The sequence below is a fragment of the Paroedura picta genome, chromosome 11 (genome assembly GCF_049243985.1).
Source record: "Paroedura picta isolate Pp20150507F chromosome 11, Ppicta_v3.0, whole genome shotgun sequence".
NCBI classification, from domain to species: domain Eukaryota; kingdom Metazoa; phylum Chordata; class Lepidosauria; order Squamata; family Gekkonidae; genus Paroedura; species Paroedura picta.
The window spans coordinates 32,117,663-32,144,486 of record NC_135379.1 but is presented as its reverse complement, the minus strand read 5'-3'; the positions used below and the strand labels follow the sequence as shown (position 1 = coordinate 32,144,486).

The 26,824-nt window shown below is 41.5% G+C and overlaps 1 protein-coding gene across 5 annotated transcripts in view; it reads left to right on the top strand.

Annotated features, from left to right (window-relative positions):
* The window catches only part of TBC1D5 (TBC1 domain family member 5), a 297,140-nt gene that overhangs the window by 132,169 nt on the left and 138,147 nt on the right, over positions 1 to 26,824 (top strand). For all 5 annotated transcript variants that reach the window (XM_077303028.1, XM_077303029.1, XM_077303026.1 and 2 more), the window contains 5 exons: positions 17,907 to 18,015; positions 18,466 to 18,555; positions 18,654 to 18,725; positions 23,603 to 23,670; positions 26,044 to 26,146. In XM_077303028.1, the coding sequence (XP_077159143.1) occupies positions 18,693 to 18,725; positions 23,603 to 23,670; positions 26,044 to 26,146 (204 nt within the window). In that variant the 5' untranslated portion in view covers positions 17,907 to 18,015; positions 18,466 to 18,555; positions 18,654 to 18,692. The remainder of the gene's footprint in view (positions 1 to 17,906; positions 18,016 to 18,465; positions 18,556 to 18,653; positions 18,726 to 23,602; positions 23,671 to 26,043; positions 26,147 to 26,824) is intronic.

The window sequence follows — 26,824 nt, the reverse complement described above, 5'->3', positions numbered from 1 at the left end:
TATTAAAATACAGCTCCAACCCAGCTACAAAACTCATAAACCAACAAATCATGGCAGTGTACAACAACAGTCCAACAATAAAAACACTTAAAATCAAACATTTAAAAGGTCATAAAACTATAAAAACACAGCAAGATTATTTAAGGCAAATTTCCAATAGCACAGTTTTGCCATAATTTGCATGCTATGGCACAGTATTTAGCTATTTATTTGGTGACCTCAGTATTTCCTCTGGAAAGGAGGCTCTTAATTTTCCCTTCATCAGAGACCCTGGGAATCTGAGGCAAGAGAGAGGGGCATGATTTTATTTTGTATTTGCATATAAAGTGAGCATCTGAAGAGGACATGCCCTATGGTCTCCAATTCCCCGCCTCCACATAGACAGATTCTCTCTGATTTTGAAGTATTTTTATAGCACGCCTCAAGCAAAGTAAAGCAGAGCACCTCGCAAGAGTAAATGCCCTTCTGTGGTTCTTAATCTCCAGAAAGGTTAGATGCCCTGCCGGTTTCTGAATATATCTGTTTTCAGGGGGGAGCATGAACTTAGGCGAACTTGACAGGTCTAGTTGGCACTCTGTGTCATTGATCCTTTCTTTAATGACTTGCTTTGCTTGGTCATCGTCCAGCTCCAATATAGCTTGTGTAAATAATCCAAGGTTTAAGATTCCTTCTGTCTGCTGCTTCTATCTAGATTTTAAATTGAATAATTAAAGGTAGCAGACCATTTGGGGAATAGTGAGCCTTGAGCCAAATCATCATATATAATAAATAAAAGCCAATTCTGGCGTCAATCTTCTGAATGCCAGTTTCCAGGCGTATCATAGAGTTAGAGATACATTTAGAGACTTGTAATACAGCTCGAAGAAACTTAGACTGTATGCACTCTAACAAGGAGTTGCCCGAAGCAGAGGAATCCATACAACATCTGTGTAATTGTTTTTGCCTGAAAAAACTTAAGAGCGGTTGGAACATAATGGACTCCCTTTGATCGGAAAACTTTTACTATATTGAGTGAGGATCACTCCCCCAGGGTAGCAACTTGTCTACAGTGTTCTAGACTGGATTCAAAGGACTGAAAGGTCACCCCCAAGTATTTGAAAGTCTTAACCTGTTCTACTTTTCCTCCCATCTATAGGCCATGCCTTGTTTCTGAAGTATTTGCCGAAAGCCATTACTTTTGTTTTCTAATAGTTGATTTCTAATTATTCTTTCTCACAGTATTCCACAAGTCTACTCAATGCCCTTTTGAGACCAACTGGTGTTCTGGCCAGGAGTACTAAGCCTTCTGCATAAAGAAGGGCTAGGATGTTTTGAGAGTCTTGGGTAGGGTTGTGTGCAGCTGCGTCCGAATCGGCCGCTCCAGGCCGCCGCAGCCAGCGCCTCACCGCCTGGAGCAGCTGATTCGGATGCAGCTGCACACAACCTGTCTTGGGGCATGCGTGTCTTATCGAGCTTAGATAACTTACCATATTATTGATGTATAAGAGCATTGGGGCCAACATGCAGCCCTGTCTTACCCCTTTATAGGTGTTAATTGAATAGGTAAGGTGCCCATTTCTGCTACATCTTACTCTTATTGCAGTCTGACTATGGAGGGCATGAAAGAGAAAAAGGAGCCTCTCGTTGATAAACCATGCTTCCAATTTTCTCTACAACTGGGATCTGATGATGAAACATGAGCCCTTGGCACTATACTTCTCAATTAGGTGTTGGAGGGTCAGGCAATGTTCTAATGTAGATCTGCCTTCTCTAAAGCCTACCTGTTCTTTTACCAACACCTTCTGATCTAGACAGGTGGCAGGTTTGTCAAGGAGATGCCTGGCATATAATTTACTTATAATATTTAAAAGACTCATAGGTCTATAATTCAAGTGATAATTTCTTGTAGAATGGAACCACAACTGCTATCCCCCAATCATAGAATCATAGAATAATAGAGTTGGAAGGGACCTCATAAGTCATCTAGTCCAGCCCCCTGCACTATGCAGGACACTCACATCCCAATCACTCATCTACTGTAACCTGCCACCCCTTTGCCTTCACAGAATCAGCCTCTCCGTCAGATGGCTATCTAGCCTGTGTTTAAAAATTTCCAAAGATGGAGAACCCACCACCTCCCGGGGAAGCCTGTTCCACTGAGAAATTCTCACTTAATACATATCATCGTGATTCAGCAAAATAGACAGAATGTAGGAATAAGTTGGATCATGTCACTGTCTTCTTAACAATATTCTTCTGCAATGTTACTACACTTATTAGAGGCTGCAATGGCAAAAATTCCAACTCACAATTATTTGAAACCAAGGCTACTAATATCTGATTTAAACATATCCTCACAGGGATTAGAAGGGGTACTTATTAAATTTGCAGATGATACTAAACTGGGAGGGGTAGCAAACACAGCAGGAGACCAAATCAGAATACAGGATGATCTTGATAGCTCAAAAACTGGGCTAAACTAAATAAAATTAAATTCAATAAGGACAAATGTAAAGCCCAGTTTTGCATTTAGGTAGGAAAAAACATTTACACCAATATAGGATGAAGGAGACTTTTCTTGGCAGTAGTATGTGTAAAAAGGATCTAGAAGTCTTAGTGGACCATACATTGAACATGAATCAGCAGTGTGACTCGGTGGCTAAAAAGGCAAATGGGATTTTGGACTATATCAAAAGAAGTATCATGTCCAGATCACAGGGGGGATGGTACCACTTTACTCTGTTCTGATTCAGCCTCTGATTCAGAGTACTGTGTTCAGTTTGGGGCACCCCAGTTTAAGAGGGATGTAGACAAACTGGAGCGTGTCCAGAGGAGGCCAACAAAGATGGAGAGGGGTTTGGAGAGCAAGACGTGTGAGGAAAGGTTGGGGGAGCTTGGTCTGTTTAGCCTGGAGAGGAGACGATTGAGAGGGGATCTGATAACCATCTTCAAGTATTTAAAAGACTGCCATGTAGAGGATGGTGCAGAGTTGTTCTTTCTTGCTCCAGAGGGACAGACCAGAACCAATGGGATGAAATGAATGCAAAAGAAGTTCCATCTAAACATCCAGAAGTTCTTGACAGTTAGAGTAGTTTCTCAGTGGAACAGGCTTCCTCAGGAAGTGGTGGGTTCTCCATCTTTGGAGATTTTTAAACAGGCTAGATAGCCATCTGACAGGGAGGCTGATTCTGTGAAGGTTCAAGGGGGTGGCAGGTTACAGTGGATGAGCGATAGGGTTGTGAGTGTCCTGCATAGTGTAGGGGGTTGGACTAGATGACCCAGGAAGCCCTTCTATGATTCTACAGTGAAAATATTCCATCTAAATTTATTGTCAGATATTTAAACCAGGTCAGGAAATACAGGAAATACAACAAAATTAGAGTCCAATGGCACCTTTAAGACCAACAAAGATTTATTCAAGGTGTGAGCTTTCGAGTACATGCAGTCTTCCTCGGACTAATGAACAGCCATCTGAGGAAGACTGCATGTACTCGAAAGCTCACGCCTTGAATAAATCTTAAAGATGCTATTGGACTCTAATTTTGTTGTGCTACTTCAGACCAACACAGTTACCATTTGAATCTAGAAATTAATACAGTTATTGGACTATTGCTTGAGTCCATTTTTGAGTCTTTTTATACTGTAAGACAAGATTAATTTTTCCAAGTGTACGGTGATCATTGTCATATACTTGTTCATTGTTGCTAAATATGATTGCGGCTGTACTTGGCATGTGGTTATCGTCACTTGGAGGGGGGGGTGAGAATTCCAGAGAAACAAAGGGAAGTGTGCAGGTCATCTCATGTGGCTTTCGAGGAGTGAAGTTGCTAGCGTGTGCTGGCATGGCTGGCAGCACAGCAAGGTTAAAAGGAGGGCCCGCTCCTGGAGCCAGCCTCTCTTTGCTTGCGGCCAGAGTTTTTTAGCTGATTGCTTGCTACTGGAATTTGCTACCTTACTGTGTGTGCTTCCTTTCATTGCATCACCACCACCACTTGAAGCCCCAGTTCCGGCTGGGGTTAAGCTGATCATTGATCCACTGCTTTGCTGCTTCATTTAGTATAGCTCCAGTTTCTAAGAGGACTTTGGGGGGTGAAAAGTGTGGTGCTGCTGGGAGGGCTGCTGTTTCAGGGGACATGGGGAGGTAAGGCTCTGTGCACCCCCATGGCTCCCAGAGGATTTAGTCACATGATCCGAGCATCGGCAAGGAGGTGACTGCTTTGGTTACGGCCTCAGCTGTGGCTGCTGGCACGGGGTCTTGCTCTGGACTGGCCTTGCTGGCTGCGGGTTTCCCATGTCAGGCATCAACATGAACCCAGGGTGGACATTTCTAGACAGTGCGGCAGAGGGAAAGGGCAGCAGGAAGCCCACGACCACTCCTGCCCATTTGCATAAAGGATGGGTCTTCCCTTGCTCCCACCCCAGTTTGTTCATTTGCCTTGCCCCCCCTCCCATGTACCCTAATAGTCTGCAGCCAACTATCTCAAAGCAGGTTTTTCTAATGGCTTCCTCATCCCTTTGGCAGGGGTGCAGGTGGCCATGTCTTGTAATAACTTGCAATCTACAATGCCTGAGATGGTCCACAACAAATTGGCTAAAAAAGATGCAGGTGGCAGGATATTATGGATCCTTTCCAGGCTACTGCTATCTCTGGCATACAGGTTTCCCCATAGGAAATGGTTACCAAGAAAACACCTGCGGAATTCTGCCTAATCCACCATCTTCTGCCCAATCCACCCCAAGGGCAACTCGGTAAATAATTCATAGCCCCCAAGTTTGTGCCATCAAATATGCTTCATTTGATCAGTCAGTTGCGTTTAGCAGGACCTGTGGTCCAGGCACTTTAATGGTTCAATGTGATATCAGATCTGTTTTTTGCTTATTGCCTGTCCACCCAGAAGACTTTTGTCTGCTGCATTTCAAATTTGGGGTAATATGGTACATGTACAGGGCAATGCCCATGGATTTCTCTATTGCCTATGCCTCATTTGAAGCCTTTATTACTTTCCTGGAATGGGTAGTCAAGGATGGGCCAAGGTGCCCATTTATCACCCATTTTTTGGATGACTTTCTTTTTGTGGGCCTGGCAACACTGCACCAGAAACAACAGAGGTTCTCGCTTCCTCCATCAATTACTTGGGTATCAAGATTGATTCAGTAGCAGATTGCTCACCTTCCAGTGGATAAAGTTCAGTCCCTGTACAAGCGCATCAGCTTCATGCTGACCAAAAAGAAATGCACTTTTCAGGAATTGCAGGTGCTTTGGGGGCATCTAATTTTTACCTGCAAGGCTGTCACCCCCGGAAGGGTTTTTTGTCCCAGCATGGCCTGAGCTATGTCAGGGATCCCTTCCTATTGGCATCATAGCCACTTGATGCAGGAGATTAAAGTGGGCCTGCAGTTTGGGGTTTTCCTTCTGAGGGGAGAACATCTTGGATGGGTTTTCCCGCCATTCACAGCTATTCTTCCCAACCATATTCTGCACAAAATTGCTAGTTCTGGCATTCTTGATTCTTGAGGAATGTTTCAGGGTTTTATCAATAGTAAAGAAGTTGAGAAAGGTAGATCTAACACTTGAGAATTGGCCTTTGGAGAAATACTGTCAGCTGTCTTTCCAGATATCAGCAAGGGCCTTGACAGGAAAATCAACCATATCAACATGAAAGCCTCCTAGAACTTTTTAGAAAGCCTTTCAAATCATTCTAACATCAGGGGCAGATCATCTTACTAGATTCCCCGAGTGCTACAGAGTATCCCTGTAAGACTAAACCCAAGCAGATCATGATGTGACCATGATGCCCATCAGTTTCTTTACTTTCAGATCACATTTCTCCTGTCTGAAACAAGAGTGTGACCTGCATAGTGTTTAAGACCAGTTACCACTACTACTACTGAGTATATTGCTATTTCCTGATATCCCTGACGCCCAACATCATTTGGGAAACAAGAGTGTGACCTGCATAGTGTTTAAGACCAGTTACTACTACTACTAATGAGTATATTGCTAATTCCTGATATCCCTGACACCCAACTTCATTGGGATTTAGAAAATATTTATTAAAGCAGAATATGTCCAGTTCCCCTGGCATTTAAAAAGATCAAGATCCATTTAAATGCCTACCTGACAATTGATTATGTGGAAAGAACTCTATGAAATCGGCTGGGTTGTAGGGGAGGGCAGTTCCAGCAGTGGGAGAAGCAAAAGGGAGGGTTTAAATGGCTGCTGGCCATTTAAACTTAACAGCTGACCTACAGATGTCAAGCTGTTAAGTTTCAGGGCTCCCCCCACTGTGATACTTCAGCCATTACCCTGCCATCCTGTTAAACACTCTCCACTTCTTGTCTTGTGATAGTTTGGCTAGGTCGATAAGATTACCTGTATGGGGAAAATAAAATAAAATTAGAAAAACTGTGCATCTGTACTAACAGTTTGTATCCTGTTGCATGAACTCTGTTCATTTGGTGTATGTTGTCCTGTTAATGTTCCTGAGTTATAAGTAATTCATTTTCATGAACTTTCACAAATGTCAGCCTTGTGTTACATGTATATGGCATTTAGAAGTGTTCTTGCTGATATTTTAAAATTCTCAGTAGGTTGCTGTGAGACTAGTGTCTTGGCTTGTGATCTTATATTCTATTTGATTTACCACTGCCACCAAAATTTTCTGAATCTCTACTGAAGTATTGCTGTAGATTTGTTTGAATACATAGTAGTTGATAATTCAGGAAGAATCGGATGAAATATAGTTTTTTGCTGACATTCAAGAGGGCAATGTTTTTGGCCAATGAATCAAGGACTCTGTCCTTAGCATTTGTAATGTGGATACTCTAGAAAGTGGAAATATTGTCTTCCTCTCCTTCCCAAGGGCAGCTGACCTTCTCCTCGCCAAAGAGGTGAACCTCTTGCCAGCACATATGACTACAGACTATTACATTAATCTGTTTAGCCGCAGTACCAGCTGCTTGCATGTTTTTAATTATCTTATTAGAAGATATAACAGTGACCTATGAAATAAAAGTGAAGGTGAGCATTTTAAACTTTTGTTTCACTCTTCTTCTTCAGTATAGACTAATGACCTCACAATGCTTTTAGGGGATTATTAATGAAGTTAGGCCTTCAGTTTGTTGTGGGGCATTCAATTTTTGATGAAAAAATTAATGGTTCTTATAATTTATATATGATATATTGAAGTATGTTTTTGAACGTCTGTTTAAAAGTGTAAAACTTTGCTTACTTAATTTTTGGAGGGAGGATTACATGCATATGTGTTACAAACCTGTGAGCCCAAAGAAATGGTGCATGGGCCTGATTACCATCCAGCACTAGACTTGATAGACTTGGAATCATAGAAGAAAATGTAGGTAGTCTAAGTTGATAACTTAGATAATATTGAAATTATATACAGCTCTTGGTTATCATGTGCTGAAAAAAGCTTTCCTTCCTATATTTAGATTGCTTTTAGGGACAACATTTTAAATAATTTTCTAGAAAGATTAAGGAACATTCAGATTTCATCAGAAATATGGACACACTGTCTACATGTTTTGGTTTTTTGGGGGGGTCATTACTAAGATGCAGTGGGAGAAAGAACAGTTGTTTGTTTGTTTAATATACTGCACTCCCCTGAGGCTCAGGGCAGTTGACATGAAACTGGAATAAAAAACAGTACAGATAACATGATATGAAATTAAGGCCAAAATTTTATGTACCAAGATATAAACCGTAAGGCAATAACTGTGAAACAAAAGGCATAATACAGCACAGTAAACTGACTAGGCTACCCATCAGAATGAGATCAAAAAATGATCTAAACTGACTATATCATAGTAATGGGCTTGCACACTGGGAGAAGACCTCCTGGGGTTTTCAGCCATCTGTAAAGTTTACCTACCTATTCCCCACCTGGAGGTTCAGTCGCTGGCATTTTGAGGTAGAAGAAGAAGAGTTGGTTCTTATATGCCGCTTTTCTCTACCCGAAGGCAGCTCAAAGCGGCTTACAGTCGCCCTCCCTTTCTTCTCCCCACAACAGACACCCTGTGAGCGGGGTGAGGCTGAGAGAGCCCTGATATCACTGCTTGGTCAAAATAGTTTTATCAGTGCCGTGGCGAGCCCAAGGTCACCGAGGTAGAATATCTTTAAGTAGCAGTTCACAGCTTGAGAACTACTGCCAGTCCGAGAAGACAATACTGAGTTTAATGTAACAAACTGTCTGACTTTAAATGCTGAAAGTATATACTATGCTTCCAGAGACCCCAGCAGTGAATCAGAGGGTGTGAACACAGGAAGTGATCCATTGCACTGATTATCTTGATCCCAAAACAGTCTTCATTCTAGGACCAGCCATTATGGAATAGAATTGATCCTTCTATTCATGCAGGAAAATTATAGCTGTTCTTTCCTGGGAGTCTCTGGGAGCAACATTTGCAAGGAAGGAATGGAGCAGGAAAGAAAATATCTGTCTCCTGCACACATTGGATAACGCACTTTCAAAGTGCTTTTGCAGCTGGATTTTCCTGTGCAGAACATGATTATCTACTTCTAAAGTGCATTGAAAGTGCATTATCCAACATTTGCAGAATGGACCCTTATTCCCGAACTAGAAGCATCATAATCTAAGTAATGTTTCTTAAATTTCTGAACCCTTGCACAGATTGTGAAGAACTCTACTACTCCTTTAGTAGCTTCTTAAAAATATGTGTTTTTTATTAAGCTCTTTGTCATGGGCTTTAAATGTTATAATGAATTCTGTAATCACACGCATACTAAAAGTTCCTCATTACTAAAGTGGGTGTGAATTAAAATATTTATTAAAAGTTCTTAGACACAGCAGGTCTAAATAATGAACTAAACGTGAGCTACTGAGATTAATTTAAACTCGGAATGTAAACACTTCTGCTGGTGTTGAAGTGCACATTTTCAGCTCTTAATCATGCTGGCACTTAATCTTTAGAGAGCGAAACTGGTCCATACATTTCTTAGTGCCCGAAAAGCAAGAACATCTGCTGCAAAACCATGAGCATGTTATCGGGCAAGTTTAGCAGTTTAGGAATCTACAGATGAGCAGTTGCTGTTCCCAAGACTCTAAGTGAGGGGTAGTCAAACTGCGGCCCTCCAGATGTCCATGGACTACAGTTCCCATGAGCCCCTGCCAGCAAGCACTGGCAGGTGCTCATGGGAATTGTAGTCCATGGACATCTGGAGGGCCGCAGTTTGACTAACCCTGCTCTAAGCCATTGCATAGAATAGGATTATCACTGAAAGAATCTTGTAATACACAACACATTGCTAGAATTCTTTCTTCTTTTTCAGACTTTCAGGGGAGGGGAAACTCTGTAGTTAATATGGTTCAATGTATTTGTAGTTCAGCTAACAATACTTTTCACATGTCTCAGTTCAAACAAATGTTAATAATTTATGCGACCTATGAAATTTATCTTTTCTCCCCCATTCCCCCCCCCCCCGCTGTCTCTTCCTCACCCTCTCTACGCTACAACCTTTCCAGGAAGACGAAGAAAAGTTTTATTTCCTAAAGTATATGCAGACATTTTGACATTAGCAACATTTGGCAGTTCTTCCAGGTTGATGCACACTATAAATTGGTTTTAGCTGCTGTAATGCAAGCAGTGACTTTTGCTGCTGCTGTTGGAGTACGAACCAAGGCCTGGCAAGGGTGACCAAACCATCTGGGCATCTTCCTATTGTAAGGGTATGCTAAACTGTGCCAGTCAGATTATGGGCATTGTTATGTTAAAAGTAATTTCAATTCCCCTATGCTTTTCTACAATGTATACCACCCTGAGCCATATTGGGAGGTCGGTATAGAAATGTAATGATGATGATGACAACGAACAGTGGTGATGGCAGCTTGAATTTGGCAGAAATTGGCAATAATTGGCTTTTCAGAAAAAAGAAAAAAATCTGATATATTTATATCCTCCATAGAACTCAAGAGTGGTATGCCTGTTTCTCCCTCCCTTTTTTATCCTCAGAACAGCCCTTTGAAGTAGGTTATGCTGAGAATACAATTGGCCCAAGGTCGCCTAGCAAGCTTCATGAGAGCCAGCTTGGTATAGTGGTTAAGAGAAGCAGCCTCGCATCTGGAGAGCCAGGTTTGATTCCCCACTCCTCCACATGCAGCCAGCTGGGAGACCTTGGGCCAGTCATTGTTCTTTCAGAGTCCCTCAGCCTCACCTACCTGGTGTGAGATAAGGAAGGGTAATCTGTGTCAAGCATACTGAATGTATAAGCATAAACATTAAAAGAAATGTTTAAAATGTTTAAAACTTTGGTATACTTGCTAAGTATTGGTGGATTGAATTATCCGCTTCCTTACAAATAGAACCTTAGCACACAACTTAGGCAAAAGATTATTGGGCCAAAGTAAAGACACTGCTGTATTGGGGGAATTCTGTTATATAGTTTGCTGGCTCAGAGCTTCAAGTGTAGTTCTGCATCGCTGATAGGTGTATGCCTAAGCTCTATCAGTTTGGAGGGATATATCCAAAATGTGTTGTTTTATTATTTCTTTGGCTTCCTAGGGCCCAACATGGAAGATTGCTAAGAGAGAAAATCCAGACAATTGTAGTTTGTTCTCGACAGTGACCACCCACCCTAAGTGGTACATATCCAAACAAATTAAGGGGGCTAACACAGATAGAGGGTGGCTGTTTGGGAAGGACAGTTTCACCACTGCTCACTTCCATGTGGAGTGCCTCAGGTCATGATTCTCTCCCCAATGCCATTTAACATCTACATGCAGCCTTTTGGACAGCTGGTCTGAGGGTTTAGCTTGGGGTAGAACCAGTATGAGGATGACAACCACCTGTTTTTATTGATGGACAGCCAACAAACCTAATTTCACTGGCCAGATGTCTGGAGGTTGTGACTGGGTGGCTCCAACCGAGCTGCCTGACCTTTAATCCTTCAAAGATTGAGGTTCTGTGGCTAGGCCAGGCAAGGAACCTTGCCTCCCCTGCCTAGATGGAATGCAACTGAAAACTTCAGACAGCGTCAGGAATTTTGGGGTGATCTTTGATTCCTCCCTCTACATAGAAGTCCAGATTACATCAGGCGTTTTACCATCTACACCAGGTAAAGCTATTAGGGCCCTATGTGGCCCCGGAAGACCTTACCATAGTGAGCCATACAATAGTCACCTCCCTTGGTCCTAACCTGGAATGTGCAGCTGGTATAAAATTCAGCTGCACAAATCCTTCTGAGGACCCCATGGAGGATGTGACTTGGTGGCTAAAAAGGCAAATGGGATTCAGGGCTGTATCAAAAGGAATACAGTGTTCAGATCATGCAAAGTGATGGTACCAATTTAATCCACTCTGGTTAGATCTCACTTAGAGTACCGGGTTCAGTTTTGGGCACCACAGCTGAAGAAGGATGTAGACAAACTGGAAACATGCCCAGAGGAGAAAAAATGAAAATCAGGTAAAAATGGTAAGGAAAAGTTGAGGGATCTTGGTCCGTTTAGCCTGGAGAGAAGATGACTAAGAGGTGATATGATAGTCATCTTCAAGTACTTAAAGGGCTATCACATAAAGCAGTGGTCCCCAACCCCCGGTCTGGAGACCAGTACCGGCTCATGGATCAGTCGGTACTGGGCCGTGGCTCTTTCTGGTCCTCCTCCCCAGCTGCTCCCTCTGGGGCTGTCCTGCCACTCTGCCGCGGGCTCACTTTTGGTGATCTCCAGCGGCCACCATGGCTGGGGCTCCCCCTCAGCATGGCACTGCACAGCTACTGCTAGCAATGCCCCCCAGCAGACAGTGGGATGTCGGGCATCGGCGAGAAAGCAAGTGGAGCGGGGGCTCAGGCAGGGGCAATGTCCCTTGGCAAAAGACTATCCCCCCCCCCCCCGGCCTCAGTAAAATTGTCAAGCATGGTCCCCGGTGATAAAAAGGTTGGGGACCACTGACATAAAGGATGGTACAGAGTTGTTTTCTGTTGCCCCAGAGAGTCAGACCAGAACTAGAGGGATGAAATTAAATCCCAAATTTCCAGGTGTGCACATGTATTTAATATTAAATTAATCCAAAAGAATTTTTGGATAGACATACAGAAGACAGAGCGGTTCCTCAGTGGAACAGGCTTCCTCGGGAGGTGGTAGGTTCTTCTTCTTTGGAAGTTTTTAAGCAGTGGCTAGATAGCCATGTGGCAGAAATGCTAATTCTGTGAACTTAGGCAGGTTGTATGTGGTTGAACAGAAGATATTGTGTAGGTGCTTGACTCCTGTGGCCATTTCCTGCATTCTGTAGGGCAGTGGTTCTCAACCTCCTTCTGGCCACGAGCCCAACTGTGGTAGGGGTGGGGGCAGTGCTCGCACATGCAGGGGCAGCGTGTGCAGGCGTGAAGGGGCAGGCGCACAGGCGCAGAACAATCGAGGCAGTGTGAAGGCGCCTATTGCTATGGCTACACTGCTCGTGGTAACTGCCACCATCCCCTGCCACCTGTCGCTGCCGCCCCCGCCTGCTACTGCCATCAGCCACCACCACCACTGCAGCCACCAACCTTATGACTCTGTAGAAGGGGCCAGGCAACACCACTAGGTGTCAGGATCCCAGGGTTGAGAACCGTTGCTGTAGGGGGTTAGACTAGATAACCCTGGAGGTACCTTCCAGCTCTGTGATTCTATGATACCTGTCTCAATATGCCCCCTGGAGAGCACTTTGTTTATCAAGTCATAATTTATTGGTGATTCCTGTTCCCGAAGACCTCTACCTAGCCTCAACCAGCTATAGGGACTTTTTTGAGTTGCCATCTGAGTTCAGGGCCCTGACTGAGCTGACATTGTTCCGCAGGGCCTGTAAGACAACACTCTGCCACCAGGCCTGTGATTGAGTCCATGGCAGCTTAATATCATGAGGCCTTCCTTATTCTCTTCTCAGCCCCCCCCCCCTACTTTGGGGCTTTTTCAGGCCGGACCTATGCACCTGGCAAACACGCCAGACTGAAGAGGGCCGGGTTGGTAGGGAGGGGGGTGGGGGTTGTTTGGTTGCTATAAATTTTTAGGATTTCTTTAATCTGCTTGATGATTTCATCTATTGATATAAACCTGCCTCCAGAGAGAAGCAGCATATAAATAATCAAATAATAAATTATATAAATAGTAAGTAACTTCTTATTGCTTGATCATTTCTATCTATCAAGTTTCCACCATCATGAAGTCACCACTTAATACCACTTAATCAGGAAATAATTGTGAAATGCTTGCACTAGGTATCATATTGTGATTTTGCTAGATAAATTTATCCTTGCTGGTTGATTACTTTTCTAATATGAATGAGAAATATGTCCTCCCTTCCCCACAAAACAAAACAAAAACGCTCTACAGAACTGTTTGTAACTAGTGATCATTTGGATGTTATAAAATATTTTTTCTCTAAGAAGTGAAAAAAAGGATAAAAAATTATACAGAAAGCAGAAAGACTGTGTACAGTTCTTAATTGCCTTTTCGAGACTGAGTTCCCTCATTACCTGTGATTTAAGCTAAAAATGAAGTAATTATAGATAACAGTGTTTATCGGGTTGATCTTGGCACCTGCAGTCCTAATGCGGAAGCGCTTCCTGTTTCTGAGGCCAGGCTTTAGCGTCTGTGGTTGGCATCACTAATCCATTCCTCTTATATTCCTGCTGAATTTTCAGTATGAGTTGAAAACATCATACTATGCAAAAGCCATTTTTTTCTAGAAAGTGGACTACATGAATTATAGTGGAAATGATTTGAAGGTATGCAGTTTCCCTCATCGTATTCTTTGTGATACAAACTCAGGATAATTTTATAGTCTGTGTTAATCAATCTGTTTATTAGAACACTTTTCTGCCACTATTCTTCCAAACTGGCTCAGAAAAAAATGTATGTCTGTGTAAAGTGAAATCAAGACAGAAAGGGGCTTTCAAGGAGGTGGTTTCTACTGGCTTTCTCTTCAGAGTCTTTCTTGAAGGTCTTCCTTCCAATTACTGACTCTACTTAGATAAATCAGCCTATATCAGGGGTGGCCTATATCATGGTGCCTTCTCTCTGCAGAGAAAAATAGCAAATTACAATTTAATAACTAATTTGGACAACCAATACAGTTTTTAAAAAGAAAACAAATATGTCCTGGGCTGGTTCTGCTCCACAGGCCCCTGTCCTTTGGTTCTTGTCCTTGGCTCACACCCACAGCTTTATTTGTCTGACCATGCCCAGTTTAAGTACCTTCAGGAAGAGAATGAAACATTGGACTTACCTGAAGATTTCTTCTCTTCAGTGGGGTCAAGTCCTTACGAAGGGAGCACCAGGTCCACTGTCTCTAGAAAATAATGGCCCTTTAAAATTTAAAGAGGTGAAGTGCTGCCAGCCATCTGGTTGCCCACTTCTATAGCACATAGTAAATAATGTCCTCTTTAAAGTTTAAAGGGCTACCAACTAATGGGCTACCAAGTTGTTTGGATTATCAGCTGTTTTTCTCTTTTGACCTCTCTCTAACCTTCTAAGGGCAGGTTTACTTCCTGTTCTTTTCATCAGCCCCAGCTGATCAGTAGCTCCTTTGTTGTTTAAAATTTTTAAAGGCTGTTATTTTCTATAGGCAGTAGTCTAGGCCTCTGGACTCTAAAGGATAGGTTGTCCCATAAACAACAATGGGCCCTTAATGTTTAAAGTTCAGGTAGGGGCTTTCTTTGTCTTTACCTCCCCACTTTTGCTGCCCCTGGGGGATTATCTTTTATTTCTATATATGGGAAAATCAGGAAGAGCATGAATGTAGCTTTCACAAGTATTGGGAGTATTGTTGTGATAGTTACAGAACAACTATTTGGAATAACACCAATAGAGAGTGAATAAAATGGGTTTGTAGGTCTGTTCCCCAGAATGGGAGGATAGTCATTACTTCTTTAAAATGGGATCCAGCAACCTGGGGTGGGAATGAAGGAGAGGAGGAAGAATGTGGAACAGAAGTATGATCCCCATCATTACTATGGCTAAGGAACCATCTGAGGGTCAGTCCCATGCTAGCTGAATTGTCATCAAGTGATGGCTGAGATTGCCAAAAAATGTTAAACTGCACCCTATGAATTGTCAACCCTATGGCTAATGCAGTTATGGGCTTAGAGTATCAGTGGTTTGTATATCTGTGCTCAGAAACTGTAAAATATGAGTACTTTGTCAAAAGATGCTTTAATTTTTATTGGAGAGCTGCATAAGGGGCAGCTGTGTCTTTCTTTGAATGGATGGCATTAGGGTAAAGGCAAGATACTTTCCCAAGGATTCAAATGAACACTTTGCAGTGTATTCTATCATTCCAGGGTCAATATAAAAATGTAGTGATCTGGCCATGCAACCATGGATTTTGTAAATGGATTTCATGGTCCAGACAGCCATTACTGAAGACCTGCTCCCATATTTGCCAATTGGTCTGGAGGCAATCTTCAGTGGGTAATGATTTAAATGGACACAGAGAGCAGCAAACAACAAACTAGCAATTGAAAGGCAAAAAGTAAAAAAAAAGGATTGAACAATTGTAAAGTATCAGAAAATCTCTAATGATACCTCAAACCTACAGTATCAACTCCATAGCAACTCCAGCTAAATTAACCCATTAAAGGTTTTAAACATCCTCCAAAAGAGAAACTTTCAGATACTATTTCATAGATGATCATTCCATAACCTAGAACTGCTGTTAAATATTTTGTATGGCAATCCACCAAACTAGTAATAGGGGTTGGATAAGGTATCTCATTAAATGCCAAAATTGGCCCTTCAAATTAGGCCAAACAAACTGGAATCCATGAAAGGTGAGCTGAGATCACTATAATGTGATCAAAGTAGCTCACCCCTGATATCCACATTTTGAATCCATTGATATCCATTGATATGTTGGCTGCAGAGGAGAGGACACGCAGTAATGGGTTTAAACTTCAAGTACAACGATATAGGCTAGATATCAGGAAAAAAAAATTCACAGTCAGAGTAGTTCAGTAGTGGAATAGGCTGCCTAAGGAGGTGGTGAGCTCCCCCTCACTGGCAGTCTTCAAGCAAAGGTTGGATACACACTTTTCTTGGATGCTTTAGGATACTTAGGGCTAATCCTGCGTTGAGCAGGGGGTTGGACTAGATGGCCTGTATGGCCCCTTCCAACTCTATGATTCTATGATTCTATGATATTTTAAAAACTTTTCAAAAGCAGCCCTACCTAGAATATGTTCCAGTAGTTGAGTCGGGAAGGCATTTATTTATTTTGTGGCATGTGTGTAGTCTTGCTAGGAGATCCAACAATTATAGGATTGTCTGGCAGCCAGGCAAGAGACATTCAGATGTGGTTTTGCCACTTTCTGCCTTCATGTCATGACCCTTGTTTTCCTTTCATGTCCCTCATCCAAATACTAACCAAGGCTGACCCTACTTAGCTTCCAAGATCTGACAAGATTGGGCATGTCTGGACTATCCAGGGTAGGGCCTGAGCTTGAAAGTTATGTACTTAAAAAGCTGTTGAAGGACTGAATACAAATCCCATATCACAGAATTAACCCTAAGTTTTCCCTATGGACAAGAAGGATGCAATGCTCAGATTTAAAGTCAGACTGGAATATTATCTTGCCATTTGCCCACCCACAGGAAATTGTAACTAATCTCTAAGAGAAGTCTCTGAAAATATGGGGAATTTATTGGACTTGTTCCTGAACATTTGTTAGATGGGAAGTAGGAGGTGGGATTTTGATCAAATGAAAGAACTTTCAGAAAAGCATAGTCTGTTTCAGAGATGACAATGTTAACCTGTTAGCCATAATGAACACACTTCGGTCCGAGGAATACAACTGAAACACATTTTTTATAATTATTACACAAACATTCTATGTTGCAACTCCCTCCCTAATGAGATGACATCTTGCCAGTGCTGTTTCTCTCCACAACATACCTTTGCTACTACAATCCAAGGAATCTCTCTCTCTCTCTCTCTCTCTCTCTCTCTCTCTCTTTGTTCAGGTAAATGACACACCCTTCCCTCCTTTAGTCCTGAAATTCTCTTTGACATTTCAGTTTCTGAGGGAAATTTTTGGGCTATTTCACTTTAGATCCTCAGACGGGTGGTAGTGTTCTAGAGATTCAGTTCAGTGGAAAATAGAGGAAATATAGTTTAATTCTTGTATTCAAATTCGCTAAATGGTTTGGGACAATTAATTTCCAATTGTTTCCCAGTAGAGTAGATTTACTTATCCATTAATGAAGCACAGGTGTTAGGCCCCTGGAGTCCCTGTGCCTAGGAGGCATATTTAGGTTGTTTATCTAGTCAGCCGTAGGTACTGCAAAGTATTCAAGCTTGCCTGTAACACTTTATACAGTGAGGGTTTGAATTTTTTTTAAAAAAAATGCTAGCACCTGTTAAAATTTTGAAACTGATCATGTAGAAAGAAGAGGCTGTAATAGTAAATAGCACTAAAAGTTAACGGAAGTCAGCTTCTATTATGCTTAACTGCCCAGCCTGATGTTATGAAGAAAAGAAGCTTCATTTAGGCAAATGTGTTATGTGAAGAAGTAATAGTCAACACCATGCTTCTTGGTTCCATGTTTTGGAATAAAGCATTCTTTTAAATAGGTACTGTTTTATCTATGGGTGAAGCCCAAATGCGCTTATATTAATATTCATTTTTATTGTTTATTCACTGAACTGCAGTACCAACATTTTAGAGGAAATGGAATAGCCTCCACAGACATTATGAATTTCAGTAGCTGGCATAATTATAGTGATCTACATATTCATTAAATCCAGGGAAGAAATGTGTCCAAAAAGACAACCATGCGTTTAGAAATAGCACACTGCTAAATATATACATTTAAAACTTCCTTCCTTTTGTTTACCCCAAATTACTTCATGTTATATTGCTTCTTAGTCAACTAAGTCTTTAATAATAATTTTAAAAGTTCTCTTCTCTTGTTTGTTCTATGTAGTAAAGAATGGGAAGAATTATTTGTAAACAACAATTACTTGGCAACAATACGGCTGAAGGGGATTAATGGGCAGCTGAGAAGCAGCAGGTTCCGTAGTGTTTGCTGGAAGGTAAGAAGAAAACATTTATTTATAGCTTGTGGTGGTAATGCATTAACATGTTACCTGATGCACTTGAAGATCACTTGATGTAAAGGACCATTGAATTTTTTGTGTCAGTGTTCCTGTATCCTTTTTTATCATTCATAGGCCATCTCCTAAATTTGAAGCACCATATAGTTGAGTTACCAATCATCATAGTGAATAAGTCAAATAAATTTGCCTTGAGTCCATGGTCAGATGATTCCATGAAATCAGTACATTTTATCCTGAGCAATGCAACTAACTACTAAACTTTGTTTGAAAAGTATGGAACCTCTTAACGTAGTTTCCTTCAGGATTGTAGAAAGCAACACAATAGCCCTGACAAATCCATTGTGCAGATTGTTAAATAATTCAGTTTAGAAAGTTCATGTTTCTTGCTTGCCATTCTAACCAACAAATGGTTCATTCGATTTGCAGTTATTTCTGAATGTTCTCCCTCCAAATAGAAGTCAATGGATCAGCAAAACAACAAAATTAAGAACGCTATATAACAAGATTAAAGAAATAGTAAGCTGCGTTTAAAACAAAATTTTAATTCCCTTATTCATATCTAAATATGTCTAATATGAGAAAGTCTAAAATGTAGTTCTTGTTCCCATCTGCAGCATATTACAAATCCCAGGAAAGCTGGACAGCAAGACTTGATGATCAACAACCCACTTTCACAGGATGAAGGGGTAATCAAAACCTTTCTATCATCTGCTGAGTATACAATGGACATTTGATATCTGTACTAAATTAGGTTTAGAGTGCATAAACCTTATCATGTGTGGATGGTCCAAAGAAAATTAAATGAGGTTGTAGTGTGGCATCGAAAGACACTGAAATTGCTATAACCTACATCTTACCATTGTCGATTGCAACGAGAAGAGAGTAGTAGGCAACTGGACAGGCAGGGGGATTGGCAAATAACCTTTCCCAGTTGTATCTTAGTTCAAATTTTAAAACTATGGAGCACTAATAGAAAGTAACTGTATAAAGGAAAACCATAAATTGAATAGTGCATATTTAGAAGCATTAAGCTATTCAGCCTCTAGAAATTCAAGGTCTAGTTTTACAGCATCCTGAACCTAGATTTTCTGGGAACCCAGTCATTCATATAGGAACAGGTTGTTTATCAACTGCATCTAGTTGCCAGATAAACAATTCTAAGTAAAGGGATGATTAATCTTTGTAGGATCTCTTTGCAATCTGGTCACTCAGCAGAGGTTTGGAGCAGTGATCATTAAGCCTTTGACACTATCCTATCTTCCCAAGGTCAGCAAGTTCCTTAATTCCCAGTACATGTACAAAGTTTTATGCAGGCTTTAGATACATGTTTTCCACTTGCTTTGGCTTGATTTGTTGTGGAGGGGTGTGCACACACTATTCAATTTCACCTTTAAGTCCACTATTCAAGTAGCCAAGTGAAAACAAAACTATTGAGCTTGATACTATATCTCTAAACTCACAAAAGAAGATGCTCTTCTGTACAAGTGGAGCATGCTGCGCATTCAGTCGCTCTCAGCTGATGAAGTCTTGATGAGCAAGAGATCAGAGCTGGGACTTTGTTTCATTCTCGCAGAGAGTTGCCACCTGTTCTTATTCATTTAAAATAAATGTTAGTCATCAGCTCTTTTATTTAAACATTTCTGCAATTTTAAAAAACAGCTGAATATACCATGATTAATTCTTCCAGTGAATATCAAGTGGAACCAATAATGTTGATATATTGCCTGTTGAACTAGCATCTCTTATTATTTTTAAAGCTGTATACACTGCTTAGGAGGCAATATCTGGATCATCAAGTTGACCACATGCTAAGAGACATTTTGGGGGGAGTTCTTGCTTCCTGTTACTTTCTAGTGAACTAAGCTATTTTATTTAAACTTTTCATGAATACTTATCAGGGCCTCTTGCAAATGTTTGCAGCTGTGGCATTGTAAAAAATATCTCAGGAATGGCTGTTGGCCTTAATTGGACAATATAGCTATACAGCAGTTCTGTAAGTGTTCTGTTTTAGAGTTAACACACAAGCTGCAATTAGATGTTGCGGGAGAAATATACAGATATCAGAAACCTCTATTGGCATAATGGGGAGACATATATACATCTCCCTTTCTCTGATCCCTGGTAATGTATATGAATGCAAAATGTTAGATGTGATGTCCCCTTGCTATAACATTTCCTCCCCAACCCCAAATTATAGCCAGTGATGCAATAGCAAAGTGATATCACATCACATGTTTTGTATTACACAATATTACTGGCAGGGAGAGGAGGAAGGAGGTGTGTATTGCTCTATAAAGATTAGCTGATAGTGTTCAGCCATGAGTTAACCCTCAGCAACAGATATCAAAACTGGATAAGAAACTGTACCAAACGTACCATTCCAGTAATTTTCAATTAAAGTCTTTGCAGAATTGGGATGTCAGAGCCTATAGTACAGAAAGCTCAGAATCTCAGGCCAGGGAGAACAGATTAGGAATATACATAGTGAAGTCCAAAAAGTACTTGCAGATCATAGAATCATAGAATCATAGAGTTGGAAGGGGCCATATAGGCCATCTAGTCCAACCCCCTGCTCAACGCAGGATCAGCCCTAAGCATCCTAAAGCATCCAAGAAAAGTGTGTATCCAACCTGCCAGTGAAGGGGAGCTCACCACCTCCTTAGGCAGCCTATTCCACTGCTGAGCTACTCTGACTGTGAAAATTTTTTTCCTGATATCTAGCCTATATCGTTGTACTAGTAGTTTAAACCCATTACTGCGTGTCCTTTCCTCTACAGCCTATGGGAACAGCATCCTGCCCTCCTCCAAATGACAACCTTTCAAATACTTAAAGAGGGCTATCATGTCCCCTCTCAACCTCCTTTTCTCCAGGCTGAACATTCCCAAGTCCCTCAACCTATCTTCATAGGGCTTGGTCCCTTGGCCCCAGATCATCCTCATCGCTCTCCTCTGTACCCTTTCAATTTTATCTACATCCTTCTTGAAGTGAGGCCTCCAGAACTGTGCACAGTACTCCAGGTGTGGTCTGACCAGTGCTGTATACAATGGGACTATGACATCATGTGATTTTGATGTGATGCCCCTGTTGATACAGCCCAAAATGGCATTTGCCTTTTTACTGCTGCATCACACTGCCTGCTCATGTTTAGTTTACAATCCACAAGTACCCTAAGGTCTCGTTCACACACAGTGTTACCTAGAAGCGTATCCCCCATCCAGTAGGCATGCTTTTCATTTTTCTGACCCAGATGCAGAACTTTACACTTATCTTTATTAAATTGCATCTTGTTCTCATTTTCCCATTTTCCCATTGTGTTCAGATCTCGTTGAACTCTGTCTCTATCTTCTGGAGTATTTGCCAGTCCTCCCAATTTGGTGTTGTCTGCAAACTTGATGAGTAGTCCTTCCACCCCCTCATCTAGATCATTAATAAATATGTTGAAAAGTACCAGACCGAGCACCAAGCCCTGAGGTATCCCACTACTCACCTCCCTCCAGTCTGATGAAACACCATTGACAACAACTCTTTGAGTGTGGTTCTCTAACCAATTTCCTATCCACCTAACTATCTGAAAATCCAGATTGCAGTCCTTCAATTTATCCATCAGAACATCACGGGGAACCTTATCAAAAGCTTTACTAAAATCCAAGTAAATGACATCAACCGAATTCCCACGATCCAGCAAACCTGTCACTTGGTCAAAAAAGGAAACCAGGTTGGTCTGACAGGACCTGTTGGAGACGAATCCATGCTGACTTCCTTGAATCACCAAATTGTCCTCCAGATGTCCTCCAGATGCAGATCGCTCCCTTTAATATCTGCTCTATTATCTTACCCACAACAGAGGTCAGACTCACTGGTCTATAGTTTCCCGGGTCATCCTTCCTCCTTTTCTTGAAGATCGGAACAATGTTTGCTCTCTTCCTGTCCTCCGGGACATCTCCAGTCCTTAAAGAGGTCCCGAAGATGATGGACAAGGGTTCTGCAAGTTCTCCAGAAAGTTCTTTGAGCACTCTCGTGTGCATTTCATCCGGCCCAGGGGATTTGAACTCATCCAGTGCAGCTAAATGACTCTCAACAACCTCTCTGTCCATGTCAACCTGCCACCCAGACGCTATCTCTTGGCTACTGCCATCTCTAGATGTGCTTAAACCCTTTGACCTGTGGGAAAAAACAGATGTAAAATAGGCGCTGAGCCTTTCTGCTTTCTCTGCATCCTCCGTTAGAGTTTGTCCATCCGCACCCAACAGTGGGCCTATTGCCTCCTTTACGTTTGCTCCTCACATAACTGAAAAATCTTTTCTTATTACAGTGGGCTTCCCTGGCCAATCTTAGCTCACTCTCAGCTTTGGCCTTTCTTATGATTGATCTACAGTGCCTAGTAACCTGTAGGTACTCTTCTTTAGAGCTCTGACCTTCCCTCCATTTCCTGAACATCTTCCTTTTCTTTCTTAGTTCCTCTTGAAGTTCTCTGTTCATCCAAATTATCCAAGATCCAGACCAACAGTTTCAAGGAGATGGCAAGATACCACCCAGTGCCTCCCATATTACAAAAAGACAACACTCAGTCTTCTAGATTTGAAAATGGCCACAACTTTATAGCTTTATATCAAGGGTGACCAAACTGTGGCTCTCCAGACATCCATGGGCTACAATTCCCATGAGAATTGGCCACTCCTGGTTTATATTCTCCTGACAAGATCAACTGCTTGGCAAGTTCTTTTGGGCAGCCTGGTTTAAGGGTACTGCCCTAATAAGCCCCAGTCAAGCTGCTTCTCAGCTATTTTAAACAGCTTTTTTACTCCTTTATTTTTCCCTTTCAGTTCAGGTGCTTTCAGTTCAGATCTATTGCACCAAAATAAATTCACAATTTCTGAAAAATCCTGGATCCAAATACTTTATCAGCACTGGGATCCAGATTTTCTAAGGAGCCCTAACATTTTTTGGGTGCGTCCAGTAGACCCGAAACAAGAAATACTGGGTGGGGGGAGGGATTGTATACCCCTAATTGTGGTTGTGTATTCCATTTATTATCATTTTATGAAATTTGGTCAAAAATTCAGAAATTTGCAAACTGCGATTTTCACTAAGATCACCTAGAACAGTGGTCCCCAACCTTTTTATCACCAGGGACCGGTCAACGCTCGACAATTTTACTGAGGCCCGGGGAGGGGGGGTAGTCTTTTGCCGAGGGACGTCGCTGCTGCTGCCTGAGCCCCTGCTCCACTTGCTTTCCTGCTGGCGCCCCTGACTTCCTGCTCCCCGCTGGGGGGCACTGCCAGCAGTAGCTGCACAGTGCCGCACCGAGGGGGAGCCCCAGCCATGGCGGCCACTGGAGAGCACCAAAGGTGAGCTGGCAGCAGAGTGGCAGGGCAGCCCCTGAGGCAGCAGCCTGGGAGGAGGACAAGGAGGAGCTGCGGCCCGGTACTGACTGATCCACGGACCGGCACCGGTCCCTGGACCGGGGGTTGGGGACCACTAACCTAGAATTAATAAATGTAGGATGTTTAAAATTTGTACAATATGTATACAAGCCATCATCATTCTCCTTTGGTTTTTCAGAGTCTCTGGAACAAGTTTTTTCAGGACAAAGAACTTCGGGGAATGATTGAACAAGATGTGACAAGAACGTATGTGGTGCTATTAAACAATTATAAAATACATATGATCTAGCTGTTATACAATTTGTATAGCCTACCTTTGCTCACAGGTCACATCCAGTTAACCTAACATTTTTGCCCCATGTTCCCCAAATGTCTCTGTGCTGTGTGCCATCACATTCTGACACTGCAGCCCTATACTGACCTCCAGAAAATCCTGTCACAGACAGCCTTGCTGAGGAATTGTAAACTGAAGGCCATGCTAGGGTTGGGTACTCCAGTGCCCGAAGCGGCCAGTCTCTCCCGATGCAACCAGCGCTGCGACGTGGGGAGGAGGGGAGACATGGATGTCGGAGCGCTGGCAGGCGCACACACACAACAAGCTGACACCCACGCCTCCCCCCCCGCAGTGCAGCACTGGCTGCACCAGGAGAGACCGGCCACTTCGGGTGCCAAAGCACCCAACCCTAGCCATGGCTTCCTTTATTGAGTCAATACATCTCATATTGGGGCTTGCACTTTTCCTGCTACCTTCTACTTTTCCTAGAATTTTTGTGCTTTCCACTGTATCTTGTCCCCCATAACTTAGTTGACTCAAGTTGGAGTTGGTTTTGTGATATTTAGTGAGTCTGCATAGTTATATATTTGCTTACTTTAAAATTTCTAAACCACCTTTTGATGGAAAGGTGAATTACATTAATTCTTTCAGGGTGGAATATGAGCACAGGGCTTGAGCAACAAGATTTTAGATAGTTTAAGAAAAAGATGGAAAGAATATACCACAGTCTAGATTAGTAAGACACCTTGGAGCCACTGAAGTGAATTTGTGGTTTGTTATTGTTAAGGCCTCAAGGAGATTATTTATTTATTTAAGTCACATTGGAGTTACTGAAGTGAATTTGTTGTTTGTTATTGTTACAAGGTTTATACATTAGATTTTCTGAAAGATGATTTCAATGTGGCAGGGAAAAAGAATAAGAGGAACTGACATCTTGTACCTAAATTATGTTTATAATACAAGATTGAACAGATGATTTTCTGTAATTCTTAACACTTAATCAATAAAAAATGACATGTAATTAGTGAGAATTGTCATTCATCTAGAGGAATTTAGCATTTCTATTTTTGTGTATAATTTTCCTACTGTCAGAGATGCCTTTTTAAGATGTTCCTTAATACTGTAGTGAGTATTCTTTAATCTCTTTATCCCTTGGGTCATTCTTGTTAAGGAATTTACCAAAGCTAGAACTCAATTCTGGAAAATATTTTGGAAGATTAGAACACTGATTGTATCAAGTAACTCCAGTTAAAGCATGTTACTACTCTATGTTTAGCATATCCTCATTTTTAAATTTATGATTCAATTTTGATTCTCGTGGATTTTAAAATGTAGAGTTCAGTATGATACTGTTTCCATTTATAGAGTTGGTAGGTGGCAAAACCCAAAACAAAGCACAGGAAATATTGATATCTCTTATTGCTTCGTTTTGTATGCCTATGCCCTAGATATATTTTCAAATGTATTTATGCTGTTAGATGTATAATTAAAATCTGAGCGTTCTTTCATGTTAATTCTCACAGATGGCATTTTTTTAAAAATGGGAACAGTTCAGGGTGTTTAAGATTATATAAATATCTAAGTTCTAAATGGGGAATTAAAGTTGGGATACTGCTAGTTATAGTACCATTGTAAAAAGAACATAGGTTTCAAACAGCTTTCATTTTGGCAAAAGGAATAAGTGATTTGCTGGATATGCAATCCTCTTTTTAAAAGAATCCTGGTTAATGGAAACAAGTTTTAAAATGGTTGTCTGTTTTCAGCTCACAGGGTTATCCTTCAAATTTGATCTCAAGTCATATTTCTTGCAGTTTCTGGTTTCTCCCTTTTCACTGTTCACCACTGCCTGCAGAAAAGCAACTGAGGGCACTGTGTAAAGAGACTGGATGAAAGTGTGGGATAGGCCCCAAGTGTGCTTTGGGGCAACTGTGCCACTTTAGCAGCCATTCAAGCCCGAGGTGGCCAGTGCCGCGGTGCGGGGGGGAGGGGCAGCGCAGTGGCGGCGCATGACCTGGCGCCCATAAGCAGGCACAGAGCTCTGTACTTGCATTCGTGCGCCAACTGGCACGCCACCACCGGCCGCAAAAGCAGCCGAAGCATGCAAGCCTAGTGTGGGAAGGTTTCAGTACTTGTTTGTGGGAATTAAGCCTTAGAAGGTAGCTAGTACTTTATTTAAAACATGAATATAGTATTTTTTAGGGAATCTATATGCAAAGAAAAAAAGAGAATAAATTGAAGTAGCAACAGGTCAGGCTGCTAAACAGAAACCTATTCTTTTATCATCAGTCAACAAACTAAAATCGGTGAGTTTTGTGGTCTGCATCAATTATGTTTTTCTTCTTCAGGTTTCCTGAAATGCAGTATTTCCAGCAAGAGAATGTGAGAAAGATTCTTACAGATGTTCTCTTCTGTTATGCTCGGGAAAATGAGCAGTTACTTTATAAACAGGTAATGAAACTAGCGTACAGGTGGTATCCATTGCCTCAGTATTTTGAGGATTTCTTTCTACATGGCTTGACAGTTGATTTGAACAAAAATGAAGGTTTTATTATCTCCAAAGTTGTGTGCTAAAGCTTAGGCAATCAACAAACTGCTTCTTAGCTCTGTGGTAAAGTAAGCAAGCCATTCATGCACATATGCTTCCCACATTCCCTCAAATTGTTTTCACCTCTAAATCTTTTTTTCTGACTTTTAAAACATTTTTTAAAACTTTTTATTGCAATTTAACTAACACAAACTTTCTATCCTTTATTTCATAAACTGCAAATATATGTACCAAATGTACACATATTTATCTTGTGTGAACAGTATGCATTCCCCTTGATGGTAAAGGTACTCAAAGTAAAACATACATTATTGCCACTTTATCCATATATGTAACAAGAAAAATGGGAAATTTGATACTAGCAGGTTAAATATTTTTACTGGTTGATATGCCATTAGGATTTCAAGGAAGAATTTTCTCTAATATCTTCCTATACCAAAGAAAAAGAAATGCCTTTTCAAATATCCACATGTGCTGTGCCAACAAAGTTACAAAAGAATTTAGGTGATATTTTTATTAGAACATCTTACATTGCTGAAAGCATAAAAGCTTTCAGGCTTTATGTGCACTCTGAAGGAATT